At 33.0% G+C, this 16,690-nt stretch overlaps 1 protein-coding gene across 3 annotated transcripts in view; it reads right to left on the bottom strand.

The window, feature by feature from the left end:
- LOC132720954 (receptor-type tyrosine-protein phosphatase N2-like) overlaps positions 1-16,690 on the bottom strand; it is a 147,727-nt gene that overhangs the window by 53,959 nt on the left and 77,078 nt on the right. For 2 of the 3 annotated variants that reach the window (XM_060705200.1, XM_060705201.1), the window contains exon 13: positions 14,658-14,687. The exons of the other annotated variant lie outside the window; for it this stretch is intronic. In XM_060705200.1, the coding sequence (XP_060561183.1) occupies positions 14,658-14,687 (30 nt within the window). The remainder of the gene's footprint in view (positions 1-14,657; positions 14,688-16,690) is intronic. 3 annotated transcript variants of the gene reach the window in all.

Here is a 16,690-nt window from a genome sequence, read left to right as displayed (position 1 = left end):
GGATTTTGTTATTAAAATGAACTTATGTCTGGCTTTACAATGCAAAACGTACAATGTATTTTGTCATTCACAATAAACGTATGTCTGGTTCTGAAATGCAAAACTTACAATGGATTTTGTCATTCACAATAAACGTATGTCTGGTTCTGAAATGCAAAACTTACAATGGATTTTGTCATTCACAATAAACGTATGTCTGGTTCTGAAATGCAAAACTTACAATGGATTTTGTCATTCACAATAAATGTATGTCTGGTTACTAACAATGGATTTTGTCATTAGAATGAACTTATATTTGGCTTTGTTATGCAAAACTTACAATGGATTTTGTCATTAGAATGAACTTATATTTGGCTTTGTTATGCAAAACTTACAATGATTTTGTCATCACAATGAACATATGTCTAGCTGTGTATAGGACAACTTATGATGGATTTTGTTATTTATGTCTGGGTGGTTTTTAAATAGAATATCTTTTACCTATTCTGTAATTCACTGTGGACTTATATCTTAAACTGGGAAAAAAGAAAACTTAAAATCAATATAAGGATTTAATTTATGTCTGAAAAATGAAATATTCTGATGGACTTTCAAAAAAGGTAGAATTTAAATTTGTAAGTTAATTAATCTGTAGTGCTGCAGAAGGCTTCTCTGAAATGTTATATGAAATGTAGTGTTCCAGTTTTCATTAAACACTTCACAAAAGAACCTGACATGATCATCTCAGATGTATGTTTGTCAGATATTAAGTTGGTTTTAAGTTTATTCTCTGCTCAGTTAACAGCTACAAATAGCAACTTCTTTTTATTTCATTCTGACCATTGTCTACTTTTTTTGGACTATTTGCTTCTCTTCTAACTTCTGCTGTATTCAATCAAATGTATTGTTGCTGCTGTTGTTGCCTAGTTATCAATAATAAATGAGCTGCGTCATGACAAAACCAACATAATGGGTTTGCGACCAGCATGGATCCAGACCAGCCTGCGCATCCGCGCAGTCTGATCAGGATCCAATGCTGTTCGCTTACCAACTCTATTACAAGCAGAGAAACTGATGGCGAACAGCATGGATCCTGATCAGACTGCGGGAATGTGCAGGCTGGTCTGGATCCATGCTGGTCGCACACCCATTATGTTGGTTTTGTCATGAAGCATCTCAAATCTAGAATCCACCTGGTCATATTAAAAAACAGATCATAAAACAGAGTAGTATTATGACAAAATGGTTTCAAAAAATTGAAACTAAAACCTCAACTGTTTTTAGAAGAGGATAAAGACTAAACATGTTGTAGCAATTAATTACAAGAATATTCCTACATGAGTTTGATGGGATTCATCATCAATACATGCCTTACAAAACATTCACTTTTACATTATCAGTTAGATTTGCTATCACAAAATTTCTCACAGACTTCCAAATATTTCAAACCACAAAGTGTTCTCTTATTTCAGGGAATTTTTCCTTTTCACTTTAAAATTCCTTCATAGAAAACTCACACAAACAATTAACACTATCTCAAGAATAAGAATCATTGTCAAACACTGTAAGCACATTGAATGTTTGTGGTTGATGCTTCTTTAGCTTTATTTACTACTCAAGAACCAGTCCACAATTTAACTACAAATCAGGTATTAGTCCACAAATTTAAAGCCCTAGTTCAAATCTTTCCATCTGATCTCTTTGTGCTAAAAAGACATAAAGACAAAAAACCCAAAATAAATACTTTCCATTTTTTTTCTTCACAAAATCTGTTTAAGACTTGTGCTGCAAGCCAAATAAATCTGTCAGTGCATTTGTTTTTTCTACGTCTTGTGACATTTACCAATCTCCTTCTAGATAATCTGCACGCAATCGGACATTCTGATAATGAATGGATTATATTCGTACTTGTGTTCTCTATTGTTAGCTCCCAATCATTAGAAATTTACATCTTATAACGTTCACTCTCATGCGATTTTATACGAATTAAATTCAGAGGTCAGCCACTAGATTGTCCTTATTATTGAACAAAATACGTAAGTAACAAACAACTTGACAATAAATGGGTATAAAACAATCACTTGGAATTTATACAAAAAATATTTTGGAAACATACGAAACGGTCAGACACATCCTCTTTAAAATTAAAAATATTCTTTTGCAGTCAACACAAATGAAAAAATAATGGCTTTAGAAAAACATTTTTAATGCATTTATCGTGAAATAATAATTACTTTATTTTAGACTTAACCATACTGAACAAAATATGAAGATATTAAGATCACAAGGATTTAATTTCACAAATAAACATAAACATTACCAAATAAAAAAAAAAAATTCTAATTTTAAAAGGCTTCAAAATTTTGTGAGGCCATAAATATTTATAATGGATTTATGTTTCAGGATTTTATGGTATAAATCAATCCTTTAAAAGTGAGGATATAAACATTCTAGATCCAAAGAAAATGATTTATACCACTCCAGAAATAGCTTAATTCCTGCTTTGACAGTTATCACAATTATATATACCTCCTTAAAAACCAGACCAAATGCTGTAACCAAAACTGAATAGCTTAGCTCCTGTTTTGACAGATACCACATTCGTACCACCTGTAGTAACCAGACAAAATGCTGTAACTGAAACTGAAATAGCTTAGCTCCTGTTTTTCAGTTACCACATACGTAACCCCCTTAGTAATGAGACCAATGCTGTAACCAAAACTGAAATAGCTTCGTTCCTGGTTTGACAGATACCACAATACTACCCCCTGTAATAACCAGACAAAATGCTGTAACCAAAACTGAAATAGCTTAGGTTCTGGTTTGACAGGTACCACAATTATACCCCCTGTAATAACCAGACCAAATGCTGTAACCAAAACTGAAATAGCTTAGTTCCTGGTTTGACAGTGACCAATTATACATCATTAGACCAATGCTGTAATTTAAACTGAAATAGCTTCAAGTTCCTGCTTTTACAGTTACCAGAATTGTACCCCCTCACCTCCTCCACTTCAGTTACCAGAAAAATGCTGTAACCAAAACTAAAATAGCTTACTTCCTTCCATGTACCAATGCTGTAACTGAAACTGAAATAGCTTACTTCCTGCTATGTACCAATGCTGTAACCAAAACTAAAATAGCTTACTTCCTGCTATGTACCAATGATGTAACCAAAACTGAAATAGCTTACTTCCTGCTATGTACCAATGCTGTAACTGAAACTGAAATAGCTTACTTCCTGCTATGTACCAATGCTGTAACCGAAACTGAAATAGCTTACTTCCTGCTATGTACCAATGATGTAACTGAAACTGAAATAGCTTATTTCCTGCTATGTACCAATGATGTAACTGAAACTGAAATAGCTTATTTCCTGCTATGTACCAATGATGTAACTGAAACTGAAATAGCTTATTTCCTGCTATGTACCAATGATGTAACTGAAACTGAAATAGCTTACTTCCTGCTATGTACCAATGATGTAACTGAAACTGAAATAGCTTATTTCCTGCTATGTACTAATATTCAATGTCAAAGATCTTTAAAAATGCAAGAGAATGGTTTTAAAAATGATCTCTATAAACTATATAGAGAAATTGTGTAAGCAGACAGATGGCTCAATTGTTTGTGATGCAGATCAGTGTTCATTAGGGAACCTAGGCTTGATACCAGTCTTGCTGCATATAATCCACTCCAATTGTCAGACTTCAAACTTTTCACAAAAGGAATGTAAACAAATCTGATATAAAATGAAACATTAACTGTGAAAATATACAGACACTCTGAAAGTAATTAAAATCAAACACTCCCTTATTTCAATAAAAAGGTTTCACAGTGAGCAGTCTTTTCAATAATGAGAAATTCAAATCCAAATTACCGTTTCTAGAAGTTCACAACAATCAGTTCATACAAAACTATTACAGTTATAGGGAGTAGTCTTTAACTAACAAATTCACAATGTTTCCTGATGCCCAATATAATGTATTACTTTGTTTAAACTGTATCAAATGAAACAAATTAATGATCAAAATTATTTTTTGTCCAATCACATTGTAGTATTTTTCAAATTTCTGCTTTGTCTAACTTTGGTTAATGTGTACTAACTAAATAAAATTCACTTAATCTGTCGTCTAACGCAGTCTAACAAATGTCAATAATGCATTATATTAGGGAGGAGTTAGAGGTATGGTTTACACTCTGATTTGTAAAATGTCAAGGTTAGCAAAACAATGCCAACATAAAAAAAAAATAGTCGAGGTCAGGTGTTTCTAAATGTGAGGATACAATCAACTGATTTATTACATAGATAATACATGTTGGGTACGCAGAGACAAATGATTGCATATTAACTTTTTTATATCCTTTGAACTCTAAGAAAAATGACTGTTATAAATTGCTGACTGTTTTAAACTTTATATTTTATAGAAAAAGTAACCAAAACATTATTTTCTTTCACTTGATAGGAATAAACTGCATTAACAATCATTGATATCAAGAATACAATGATTACATTTTTTGGCTGGAAAACTCATTGAAAATGGACCCCCTTCACACAGAAAAAAATGAACTGTTTTTCAAATGAGCAAATCAATAGGGATTTTAAATGTTAGTGATTAAACTTGAAGCTAATAACGAATTTGTATCAATGAATAATCTCTAATGTATTTTTTTCTCACATTTTCCATTTATTTTAAAAGGATGTACACATTTCATTAACTCCATTGTTTTTACCTAATTGCAACGTTTTCCTCGCTGTTTTTTCCAGATATATTATAAACATGATAGTCTTACTGTAGATAAAGGTATAAATTCTGTGACATTTCAGTAAAAAATGTGCCTGGGCCATTTATTTAGCTTATCTAAATGTGACATGTTAGCAACTTGACAAGGTGTAGACATCTTGTAGAGCGAAAGGGCGGAGCTATAGGTGATTTAGAGAAATGCCTTGTTGTTAGTTGAAAAAAATAATGTTGATCATTAAATAGGTTAATGTTTAATAATATGCATTAACAAAAATAATTGGTCGCCTGCCTGCGGCAGGCTTGACCAATTATTTTTGTTAATGCATATTATTAAACACTAACCTATACTTAATTTTGTTAAAGCTCAAAATGTGTCTGGAATTTCAAAGTGAAATGCCAAATGCATGCGTCTAGACAATTTGTTTTCCTTTTAGGAACAAAAAATTTCAGAAAAGAAAATACATTTATATATAATAATTGCGACTAAACATCTGAAAGTTTTCATAATACCTTTAACGATGGATGCTCGACTCAACTATGATGGATAACAGTGGGATCTTTATGTTCTCGCAAGGTGTCATATATATAGATTCCACAATATGAAAAAATAAATCTCCCAGGGGGGCGCTACAAAGACAGACAAGGAAAATATGCGTGTGTTATTTTACCATACTCTGGAAAGGTTCGTCTGTCTGATTCATATCCCCTTAAGACCTAAAACAAATCCTGATCATGTCTCTTTATGAAATGGAAACTTTTACACAGATTGTCACAATGTTTTCTTGTTGTTTTTTCAACATCGTAAGGAAATAAATTCATGATTTTATACATATACATATGTACATGACAGTAAAGCAAGAAAATAAGATAAGTATAAAAATGATTATAAATCTTTTGAAAGGAACATCACCAACCATTAACATGTGAATTTAACTTGCTCAAGCTTATCCATGATTTGGCTAATACCTTCAGCAATATATATATACATATTATTTTTCTTATGAGAATGACAATAACTGACATGTCTGAAGCACTTTCCACAAAGCTGCATTTTTTCCTGAACAAGGAAATAATTACTCAAAACCTATATCTGAAAAGTATCCGTAAATGTTAAAGTTTATCCAACAGTCCTCACACTTGAACATGGCAAAGTCTACCCAAACATTAATATAAACAGTTCAATAAAAACAAACGCTTTCCTTAGCTTTTGACATAAAGTCTCCTTCAGAAATAAATGATGTTTTTACCCAAACATTTGAAATATACCCCTAAAAGCTTAACACAACAGTATAATAATATAATATAACAAACCAAGAATTGAAGCTGGAACTAAACATGTAAGTATTATATAACAAAAACCTTATTCACTGAAAAAAGCCATGTTTCTCAAAACAGGGGAAAAAAACCTGTCATTTTTATACACAAAAATGGATGCTGCATCTTTGCAATGAAGAAATATAGATTTTCCTACAATCCTTAAGGAAAGAAAACATGAAACATACAAAATTTGAATTTCATATCAATTTTCAAAAAATCAACCATTTATTTAGACCCCCCCACCCCAAATATTTGAAATAATCAACCACCATTTCTCATGTATTAACAACAATTGCAATGAACAAAAACAAATCGAGCAATAAAATCCATTATTACAACAAATACAAATAAAACGTCACTCCGCATTATTATCACAATGATCGCAATCAAGTTCATTCCATTTAGTGCTAACACTGAACACACAGAACAACTTCGGCATGTTAAACAAATCAAATATCACTTATTCAAGGTATTATCAAACTGCCTTAACATGGTCTCGTAGTCAGAAAAGCTATTCATGTATGACTGGTTAACATAAGAGCTCGACCATATATAATTCATAGCATTTGATTCATGATTAATAAAGGCTCTGAGGTATTCAAATTTTTCAATCACATGAAGTGCTGGTGCAGCATAGAAATTACAGTTGTCTCTTTTATACAACTGAAATAATCAAATCAAGGGGGAGTTCATTAGACTTTTAACAAAATGTTGCAATGTTATGCTACATAGCAAAGTCAGGAAAAGCTACAATGTATACTTTTACACATGTAAAAATACCATTACTAATGATAACTTATAACTGCTTGATTTTACAATATTTCAGAAAAATTCTCTTTTTCCTCTTTACTATTTAAAAGTTGGCCCAATGTTGGTCAACTTTCAAGATTTTATAGTTTATGTTTTCCAAAGCTGAACAAGATTTGAACTTGTAAATGAGCAAGTGTTTCTAAAATCAGCGGCTACCAGAGGGCCACACTTAGAAACATAAGCAACAGCCGCAAGGCCACATTTCGGGACATTTGCACTTACTTCTGGTGATATGGTAATAAAAAGGTTTTCCAGTGAATCATAAATGAGTTCAGCACAAATGTACAAATGTCTAAATTACTGTCATCAACAGAGAAAAGTTTAGGCATTAATCAACCTCAGATTAAAGCAAATACAGGTGAACTTACATAAATAATAAATTATCCACATAAAAAATAGTCTATAAATAAACAACCAATGAAAAAAAAACTTTACAATTTCTTTTTAACATCCACTTATTATTAACGCAAGAATAGACCAAATTTCCAGTATAATATTAGGGAAAACCTTCAATTCCAACTGTGCACACAAACGAACATTTTTTTTGTATGTAGTACATCATTTCAAGAATTATTTATCTCATTAGCAGGAGAGGAAAATAATTTTTCTGTCACCATTATCTGATATTGGCAGTAAATCTTTGAAAATTACAGCAAAAATTTATTTGAGGACGGCAACTGCTGACAGCAGACCACAATGTTAGCACATAATGATATGAACACGAGGCTGAATTCTGACATTATGTTCAGCTTTGCTTTCACTTACTGTTTTGTCTTTGCCTATATTCCCTGGTGTTCATGTAATGATACTCAACAGTTTTCTATGTCAGTTAGTAATAATTTATGATTCTGGTAAATTGTATTAACAAACACTATGAGTAACCGACTGAGAAATCAGTATTCTTCATTTTCATAATTCCATTTTCATACAGAATAATAAGCTTATGATTATTACTGAGCTATCAAATATTGCTGTTTGATTTCTTCGTTGACATGGAGGCAAAATATCTTTATTATGGCTGATCTTATGTTGCACTGGTGGCATGGGAAGATTCTGTCACCTCAAGCAGGCTAAAATTTAATGGCACACCAGCGGATTAAGAAAAATCAAATTATGACTATTCAGTTTAACTACTGTTGTGACTATTCAGTTAACTACTGTAACAGTTGTGACTATTCAGTTTAACTACTGGAAGAAAGTCCTCAAATTCAATGTACTTTCATGCCTTATTTCATACACAAGCAGGCACCAGACTAGAATCATCAAGCTTTTGTTGGCTACTGGAAAACTTCCTCAAATGTAAGAATCCAAAGAATCTGATTCAAACCTACAGCTGCCAAGCATATTATAAAAGTTTTCAAAAATATATATACTGATACAAGTGGAGAACAGTTATAGTCACCTGTCTTAGCTATTGCATTTTACTTTCAGTGCTAAGATCTCTTTCAGAAGGTGACCAAAGCAAAACTATTAAACCTATTATAAGCATTTTGCATGACACAATATTTCACATAGAATTTTACTACAGTTCATCATGATACTATTATATCATGTCAATAAATCAAATCGGGCATGTATTACATGATTCAGGCCTAATGGTACACAATTTCAAAACTGATACATACATCAATATCTCCAATTAGGAGAATTTGTTTAACAAAATAACAAGTCAGTCAACAGATTTGTATCTACATGACATTGTCACACAACAGACTGGTTCACACTGTAACAGTTACTGGAATGCCAATGATTCATCCACCATACAATGTGAGATGTGACAATGAAATACACAATTTGTAATGAAAAAATTGATTCACTGTGGTACACTGCACAATGCAGACTGCAACAACATGGCCGTAGGTAGTAAAACTAGAGTCACATATGTCTCCAGGTGAACCTATTACATTGACAGGACTCATAGAAATTAAATCATTGAATGATTGATTGATATATTGATTGATTTATTGATTGAAATATGAAATCATAAGCAAACTCATAAGCAAACACTAAATGCCTCTGATCTATTTAACTGCAGTGACAGGCATAGTACACTACAGTAATATTTAATCAAATAAACAATTACCCTACCACTACTGTGTCATACCACAATATTGCACTACAATAGATACAAGCAAAAAGCACTGGGAAATACAAATAAGGCAGTAAAAGACCTTAATTCAACACCATCATTGAATTTTTTTCTAAATTCTATGGGAAATTTTACAAGACTGGGGAATTTTGAGGACCAAACTTGGGAAAAAAAGAGGCTAGTTTGGTTGGGGAAGCAGCCTATATTCGGCCTCTACAAAGAAGGGTTTTTAGGCCCTGATTAGGTACTCCTGTACTTACAGAAGGATTATCAAATTAATTCTTCCAATTTTTAATTAACAATAACAAATGTCACTCAATCGTATTTTGTTTTTTTCTGTGATTGTTTACATTAGCGGCATTGTAAACCGATTGTGTATTGTCATAAAAAATCACATGTTCACTAACGAGTAGCAGGGTTTTTCCCATGCTGTTTTTTGAAAATGCAATATCAGACTGAGGCTGCAAGTTAACATCAATTATATTAAATCAGGTATCCCCCTAGTGGGTAATTGAATTATTAGCATTCATTGGACGAAAACAATAATTTATTTTTAAATGAGAATGTTTGTTTACAAGTTTAATCCTCCGATTTATCTTTTCTTTGCAGACTTCCCGAAAGTTAAAAAACTGTGTCAAGACATTCGGTCTAACAAACTATGAAAATCTGTCTTTAAATTTTTCGCCGTAAAAATCGGCACAGTCCGTACAGCGCATTTTCATCTCCTCCCTGTCATACACCAACGATTCCAATCCTGCTTCCATTTTTCATTAAATTTTTTTCAGGTCTATTCTTTTCATCCTTTCACTGCTGTTTGGCGCTCCTGTGACGTAGATTTTCATTTTTCCCACGTTTGGCACCTTTAGCGAGGCCATTTTGTATACATGCTACTTGGATAAAAGCTAGACAGTCGGACAGATCCGGAATAAAATATCGTCGGACCTAATAAAAACTTATCGGACATGTCCGTCTGACCAACGTATTTCAGGAAGTCTGTCCCGAAATAGGTAATCTTTGCAAGGAGGGGAATTTTTAACTAGTTTTTGGGAAAAAAAAGGTAGTAATTCAGCTTGGGGAAGTTAAAAGCCGGATACCGGCTGCAGCAAAGAAGGGTTAAAAGGCCCTGATCTACATAATACTGCTTCATTATCGTTTACAATTACACTAAGCAGATATACATTGTATAAATTGGATTGAGAGAAAGCTATGAGATACAAGGGAATCAAGAAACCATTCCCTACCTCTTACTGAATAGAACCCTTAGTTCTTTTACATGCCCAGTGCATAGCACTGATACATGCGAGGATTACCTAGATTTCTTTAATTTTCTTACCAGTACAACTTTAGGTTGGTGGGAAACGCTAATAGTGTCTCTGAAAAGGCCCAAGGATGTTACCTAGGATCGAACCCAGGATGTCGGGAGTGACAGTAGTCAGTGGTCTAACCAATGGAGCTATCGTGCCACGTAAATTATACAAACGATGATTGGGCCTTATGCAGAGATCTGCCAAGAATTTTAAAGTACTGGGCCCTGGGCCCACTTGATCTGAAAATGATGGGCCATTTTTAATACTGTGCATTATCCATTTAATTGTTCCTACTTTGCACCAAATGTCCCTTTGCCACTGTATATTGACAAATTTTATTGCAGTGTTGCATCTAGGCCGCGCGATTGTGCTATTTGCGCATTTTTTATGCAGATCGCGCATTTTAATGTCAAAAATGCCTGAATGTAAAATAAATGAATTCTATTCGGTATGTCATATTGTAAGGTAAATGTATGTCCCCAAATTTTTATCAAATCCCCCACATTTTTCAATTAAGTGGGGGACAATCCCCCATAATTTTGAAATTCTAGATGCAACACTGTTATTGCCCCTTGTATGCCTCTGTGTAGACAGCATACATCAAAGACACTTGCCGACATGAAAAAAGTCATGCACAATGTTTCCCTGTCAAATATTCTGATGACGAAATTAACATCTTTTTTTTACACTTCACAACCAAAGCTTGTGTGAACTTAAGTGACCTTAGGGGTGATCCAGTTGTACACCTGTCTGATTATACTGTAACTTACAGCATTTCTTAAAATAGCAACACTTTTTTTTTTCAGTTACTGATAATCATTTTAATTATTAGGTAGTTGTATAATTTGTTTGTTTGTTTTATTGGATTAAATTTACGGTAGTAAAAATGAGTATCTGTGTGGGAAAAGGACTATGAGAAGAAATGCGGCAAGTAGATAACATGGACAAAAGCTATAGAGGAATGGATAATCATAAACTCAAGAATATGCGTAATTACAGGGGAATGGGTAACATGTTGCTGTTGGTACCAGTTTTGACTGGATGACTAAATAACCCAGCAGACAGTTTTGTTTTCTTATAAGTCTGGCTAAGATTTTAGATGCGCCCATGGCCTTTTGCTGCCGATTTTCCTGCGCCATTCTCATTTTTTTAGCGCTAATGGCGCAAAATCGTGTCCTTGGCAGATCTCTGCTTATGATGTTGTGACCTTACCTTATTTTTCAAAGAAAAAAAAAACACAAACAAAAAGGACATGCATTTAACAGTGTGTAAGTCACAAAAAGAACATTCAATTTTTAACAGTAACACACAGTTAAATGTTCAAATGCATGTTCTTTTTGTTTTTCACTAAGATTTTAAGAAATTTTATTCCTTAGTTGACTGCCAGTATTAAGATGCTTTGTCCGTCTGATAACTTTACTTATGACCCTCTAAAAATAGCAGTTCATAAAACTTTAAATACAACCGACAAACTGGAAAAAGTAATTAGGCATAACTATAGTATATGCACATAAAAATGACAAGTTCTCGTACCCCACCCATCTTATTTTTAATGTATACGAGTTGGGATATTTAATTCGAGAGAATAACTGCTTCTTCAAATTACCTTTCAGAATTTACTTTTCAAAAACAAATGTTGATCTACCAGGAATTAAACAATTAACTTCAAATTCAATTAGGAAAATCGAACGAATTTCAATCTTTCTTCTAAATTCTTACCGACCGGAAGTGATTATTGCATCTGCGCAGATGATCGTGGCAACGACTGGTTTTGCATATTTCTTCTCAAAATTAAGCAAACGCTCTAATGAAAGCAGAGCAGTCGCTCATGTTTTATTATACTTATTTAACATCATTATCTTAATCATAAACAAGAAAAGCATTGATGCAAAGCATCAAAGGGCATCCAAGCAAGAAATGCAGCAAGTGAAGATGAACTAGTACACATATGATGACAAGATATTCTTATAAACTACCAGAAATGTATACCACTTATGAATGAGCGGACGAAAGACATTGTTCATTATAAACTTTGATTGGCATGCTAGAGATTAGAATATTACTTGTTATTTCTTTATGATCGTGGTTATTAATAGCAACGGATATACATGTATGCAATCATTTATAATCCATATGTGTAACGCATGATCAACACGTACCACACATTTGTCCCTTATTATGTACATGTTATCGCTATAAGCGAAGACCCCCTTAAGGTATCTGTTCACACTTTAAGTTAGTAAAAATATGACACTGGTTATATTATAATGTTGATCATGTTGAGCATAATTGTTTATTATACAATAATTGTAATATCTATTAATTTTAATTAAAAAAATACAAATTTTATGAATATTGTTTTCTTTTATTCTTTTTTGTGTTTTATGTGCTATTTTAATACTGAGTTTTTACTACTCTTTTTTATTAAAATTGTAAAATAAATTTTAAGAATTCAATTGTCATATTGACCGACGATTATAAGTCAAAGCTTAACTGGAAAGTCAGTAAATTATGGTTTATCTTTCAATATATAATATTGTTTATTCTTAAACCATGTACATGTACATTGTATTTTTCTTTATCATTTTTTAAATTATCAATCAATTGAATAATTCATAAAATCTAATTTGTAACTTTGAATAATTCCTCGGCATCTTTACTAAACACGGATAACAAATTGAATAATTAAATAAAATGTTTCAAAGTTGATAATGTCATTTTAATACCATAAAAAATGTACCTTTTTCTCAATTATTGTACATATCAGGGATTTATATTACATATAAATCCGTGTACATATTTATTGTTTTTATCTCACATAGATAAAATGAAACATGCTATTGTTGTTTTTTTCTAATTGTAACGATATCAAACATCTACTCCAAAACCGGGAGAGACCGGACAATAAACGTGTGGTACTATTCGCCGGTCACTAGTAAATCCTGGTCAAAATAGACCGGGAGAGACCGGCATTTACCGATAGGAGTGATAAAAAGATATATCTATAAATAGGTTTTTTGGAATATTTAGGTCATCAAACTGATCATTCTAGGATACATGTACAACAATAACATACCATGACATGATAACCGACTGTGTACTACAAAATGATAAATAAAAAACCCCGAAGAGCGCGATTTATTGACGGAAAAGGTTATTTCATTTGTAAATGTTTGCATTGCGAAAATTCATTGTAACATATCGCGATATTTCATTCTTATTTAATAATCAAGCACCCTCATACCGATCGGAATTTTCGGCTTTTATTATGACCGACTAAAAGGCTCGAGAAGTTGCTGTCGCCCTTTCACAAAATCTGATCTCATTCCATAAGAGCGCCGCGCTTCGGCGCGGACGCCAATTACTGACACAACAATATGAAATTTTACAATAAATCACTGTGACAACAAGGTGTACTTAACCAAAATAGTAATACTGTGTATGTCATGTGTAAAACTACAAAATTCACTATATACTGTCAACAATACATAACACAGTCTATAAGCTATATGTCACAGTAAGTCATTGTTACAGTGTGAGATTTTGTGAACCATGTTTATCATAAATTCTGTCAAAGTTTATCACATAATGCAAGACAACAAAAAAGCAAGACATAATCATCACAGTGTGTCATAAAATAAAGCCTTGTTTATCACGTAAAGCAATCCATATTAATAGCAATACATGTTTATCCAAACTTTGTGTCATAAGATATAATGTTTATCACATAATAATATATGACAACCAGAATCATGGCAAACATGTTTATCAAAACTCTGTACAATAACTTTTCATCATTGTGACAGGCACAGCAACAAATGATGTCATCATATGTGACGTTTATCACAATTTAAACTTTATGGCATGAGAAAAGGCAAGATATTCCAACCGCAAACCCTGCGTGATAGTAATTCTTGTAAATCATAATATACATGATTAAAGTCCATGTTTATCAAAAAACTCTGGTTAATAGAATGTGATGTTTATCTTATATGCATGGCAGCAATCATTGGTGAAGGCTAAACATATTTAAAGGCAACGTTGTGTTAACAGAAGTAATGTTTATCACTTAACAGTAATGACAATACTTAAGTTAAGACATGTTTATCACCAACCCTCCCTGTCATAACAAATGGTGTTATATTACAAGTATGAGAGTAGGACATGTTCAAGGCAAACCATGTTTATCACAAACATTGTTGCATTCAATGTTATGTTTATCACATTATGCATGACAACAAGTTTTGCTAAAGTTAATACATGTCTATCACAAACATGTGCCAAAAGCAAGCCACGTTTATCACATGTTTATAACAAATGCATTAACAATTTTCCATCAAGCAAGCAGTGTGCGATTCATAACAAATTACAGTAATTACAGTTTTGTCAGTGAGCTTTTTGTGTACTTACAATTTCTTGCACTTGCTTTCATAAGACTGACTAAAACAACAAATGTTTATATACAAAATAAGGCATAGCATGTAAAAGGAAACTAAACTACTGGTAAATCTACATAGACAAGAGGGCCATCATGGCCCTGAGGTCGCTCACCTGTATATAGGCCCCCGGAGCGGAGCCAGTTTAAACCCCATGACTTTTATTTGAACAAACTTGGAAGACACCCATAAGAAGATGTTTCATGATGTTAAGTTTTTACTACACACATATAATGAAAAACAATGATCTGCCCCCTCCCCCACCCCCGGCAGGGCCAATTTTAACCCAAGGGCTTTTATTTGAACAAACTTGGTAGACACCCATAAGAAGATGTTTCATGCTAAACATCTAAGCTGTAGCTCATTGGGTTTTTTAAAAGAAGATTTTTAAGTTTTTACTATACACATATAGTTAAAAACAATGACACCCCTGGGGCGGGGCCAGTTTTGACCCCAGGGCTTTTATTTGAACAAACTTTGTAGACACTTACTAGAACATGTTTCATGCTTAATATCTAAACTCTAGCTATTTGGGTTTTTTCAAAGAAGATTTTTAAGTTTTTGCTATACACATATAAGGAAAATCAATGACCCCCGGGGCAGGGCCAATTTTGACCCCAGGGCTTTTATCTGAACAAACTTTGTAGACACTCACTAGAAGATGTTTCATGCTTAATATCTTAACTCTAGCTATTTAGGTTTTTTCAAAGAAGATTTTTTAAGTTTTTGCTATACACATATATAAGGAAAATCAATGACCCCCGGGTTGGGGCCAATTTTGACCCCAGGGCTTTTATTTGAACAAACTTGGTTGACACCCATTAGAACATGTTTCATGCTAAATATCTTAGCTCTAGCTCTTTGAGTTCTTTAAAAGAAGATTTTTAAGTTTTTACTATATGCATATAGGGAAAATCAATGACCCCCTGGGGCGGGGCCAATTTTGACCCCAGGGCTTTTATTTGAACAAACTTGGTAGACACTCATTAGAAGATGTTTCATGCTAAATATCTTAGCTCTAGCTCTTTTGGTTCTTTAAAAGAAGATTTTTTAAGTTTTAAATATATGCATATAGGGAAAATCAATGACCCCCTGGGGCGGGACCAATTTTGAACCCAGGGCTTTTATTTGAACAAACTTTGTAGACACTCACTAGAAGATGTTTCATGCCAAATATCTAAGCTCTAGCTCTTTTAAAAGAAGATATTTAAAGTTTTTTCTTTAGGTTGCCATGGCAACCAGAGTTCTGCATGGAATTAAATTCTTTGAACAATTTTTAAAGGTGACCACCAAAGGAACATTCCTGTGAAGTTTGGATGAAATTGGCTAAGTGGTTTATGAGGAGATGTCATTTAAAGTAAAAGTTTACGGACGGCCGGACAAAAAGCGATCACAAAAGCTCACCCTGTCACTTTGTGACAGGTGAGCTAAAAATGCAAGCTTAATATCTATATATAAATAACTATAAAAGAGACAATACTAGGAATAGAAGAGGTACTCATTCTTATTTTTATCAGAATGTGAATTCACCTAATTTTGTGGGCATGGAATTTGTGGTTTTGTCATTAAGGACATGTTCATGGGTTCTGAAATTAGTGGATTGTCTATTTATGTAAAGAAATAAAATACAAATAATGTAAAATAAATAATCAACAGCAGACTAAATAAATTTCGTTAGATCATAAATTTGTGGGCAAAAAGCTAGAGGTTGGATAACTACGCATCTAGAGGGGTGTTGCTTTAATAGGGGTTGGAAATTGTTGCATATGGAGGGATGTTGCTTTAATAGACATGTATGTATTTCCATAATATTGTGGTCCCATTGTCAAAATTGAAATTAAGCTTAGTTTGATTAAACCCTTTCATGAAGGAAAACCACCTAAAGCAGAACTGAAACAGATGTGTCAAAATATATAAATGCCAATTGCCATGAACAGCGAAAAAAAACAAAAACAACTAGAACTGCCACTATCATGGCGTGAATACCCCCGCATACCACTTTGTCAG

This window comes from Ruditapes philippinarum, unplaced genomic scaffold (assembly GCF_026571515.1).
Source record: "Ruditapes philippinarum isolate M1 unplaced genomic scaffold, ASM2657151v2 ctg145_1_1_1_1, whole genome shotgun sequence".
In the NCBI taxonomy this organism is placed as follows: Eukaryota; Metazoa; Mollusca; class Bivalvia; order Venerida; family Veneridae; genus Ruditapes; species Ruditapes philippinarum.
Note: the sequence above shows the minus strand (reverse complement) of the source record. Positions and strands in the feature narration are given on the sequence as shown.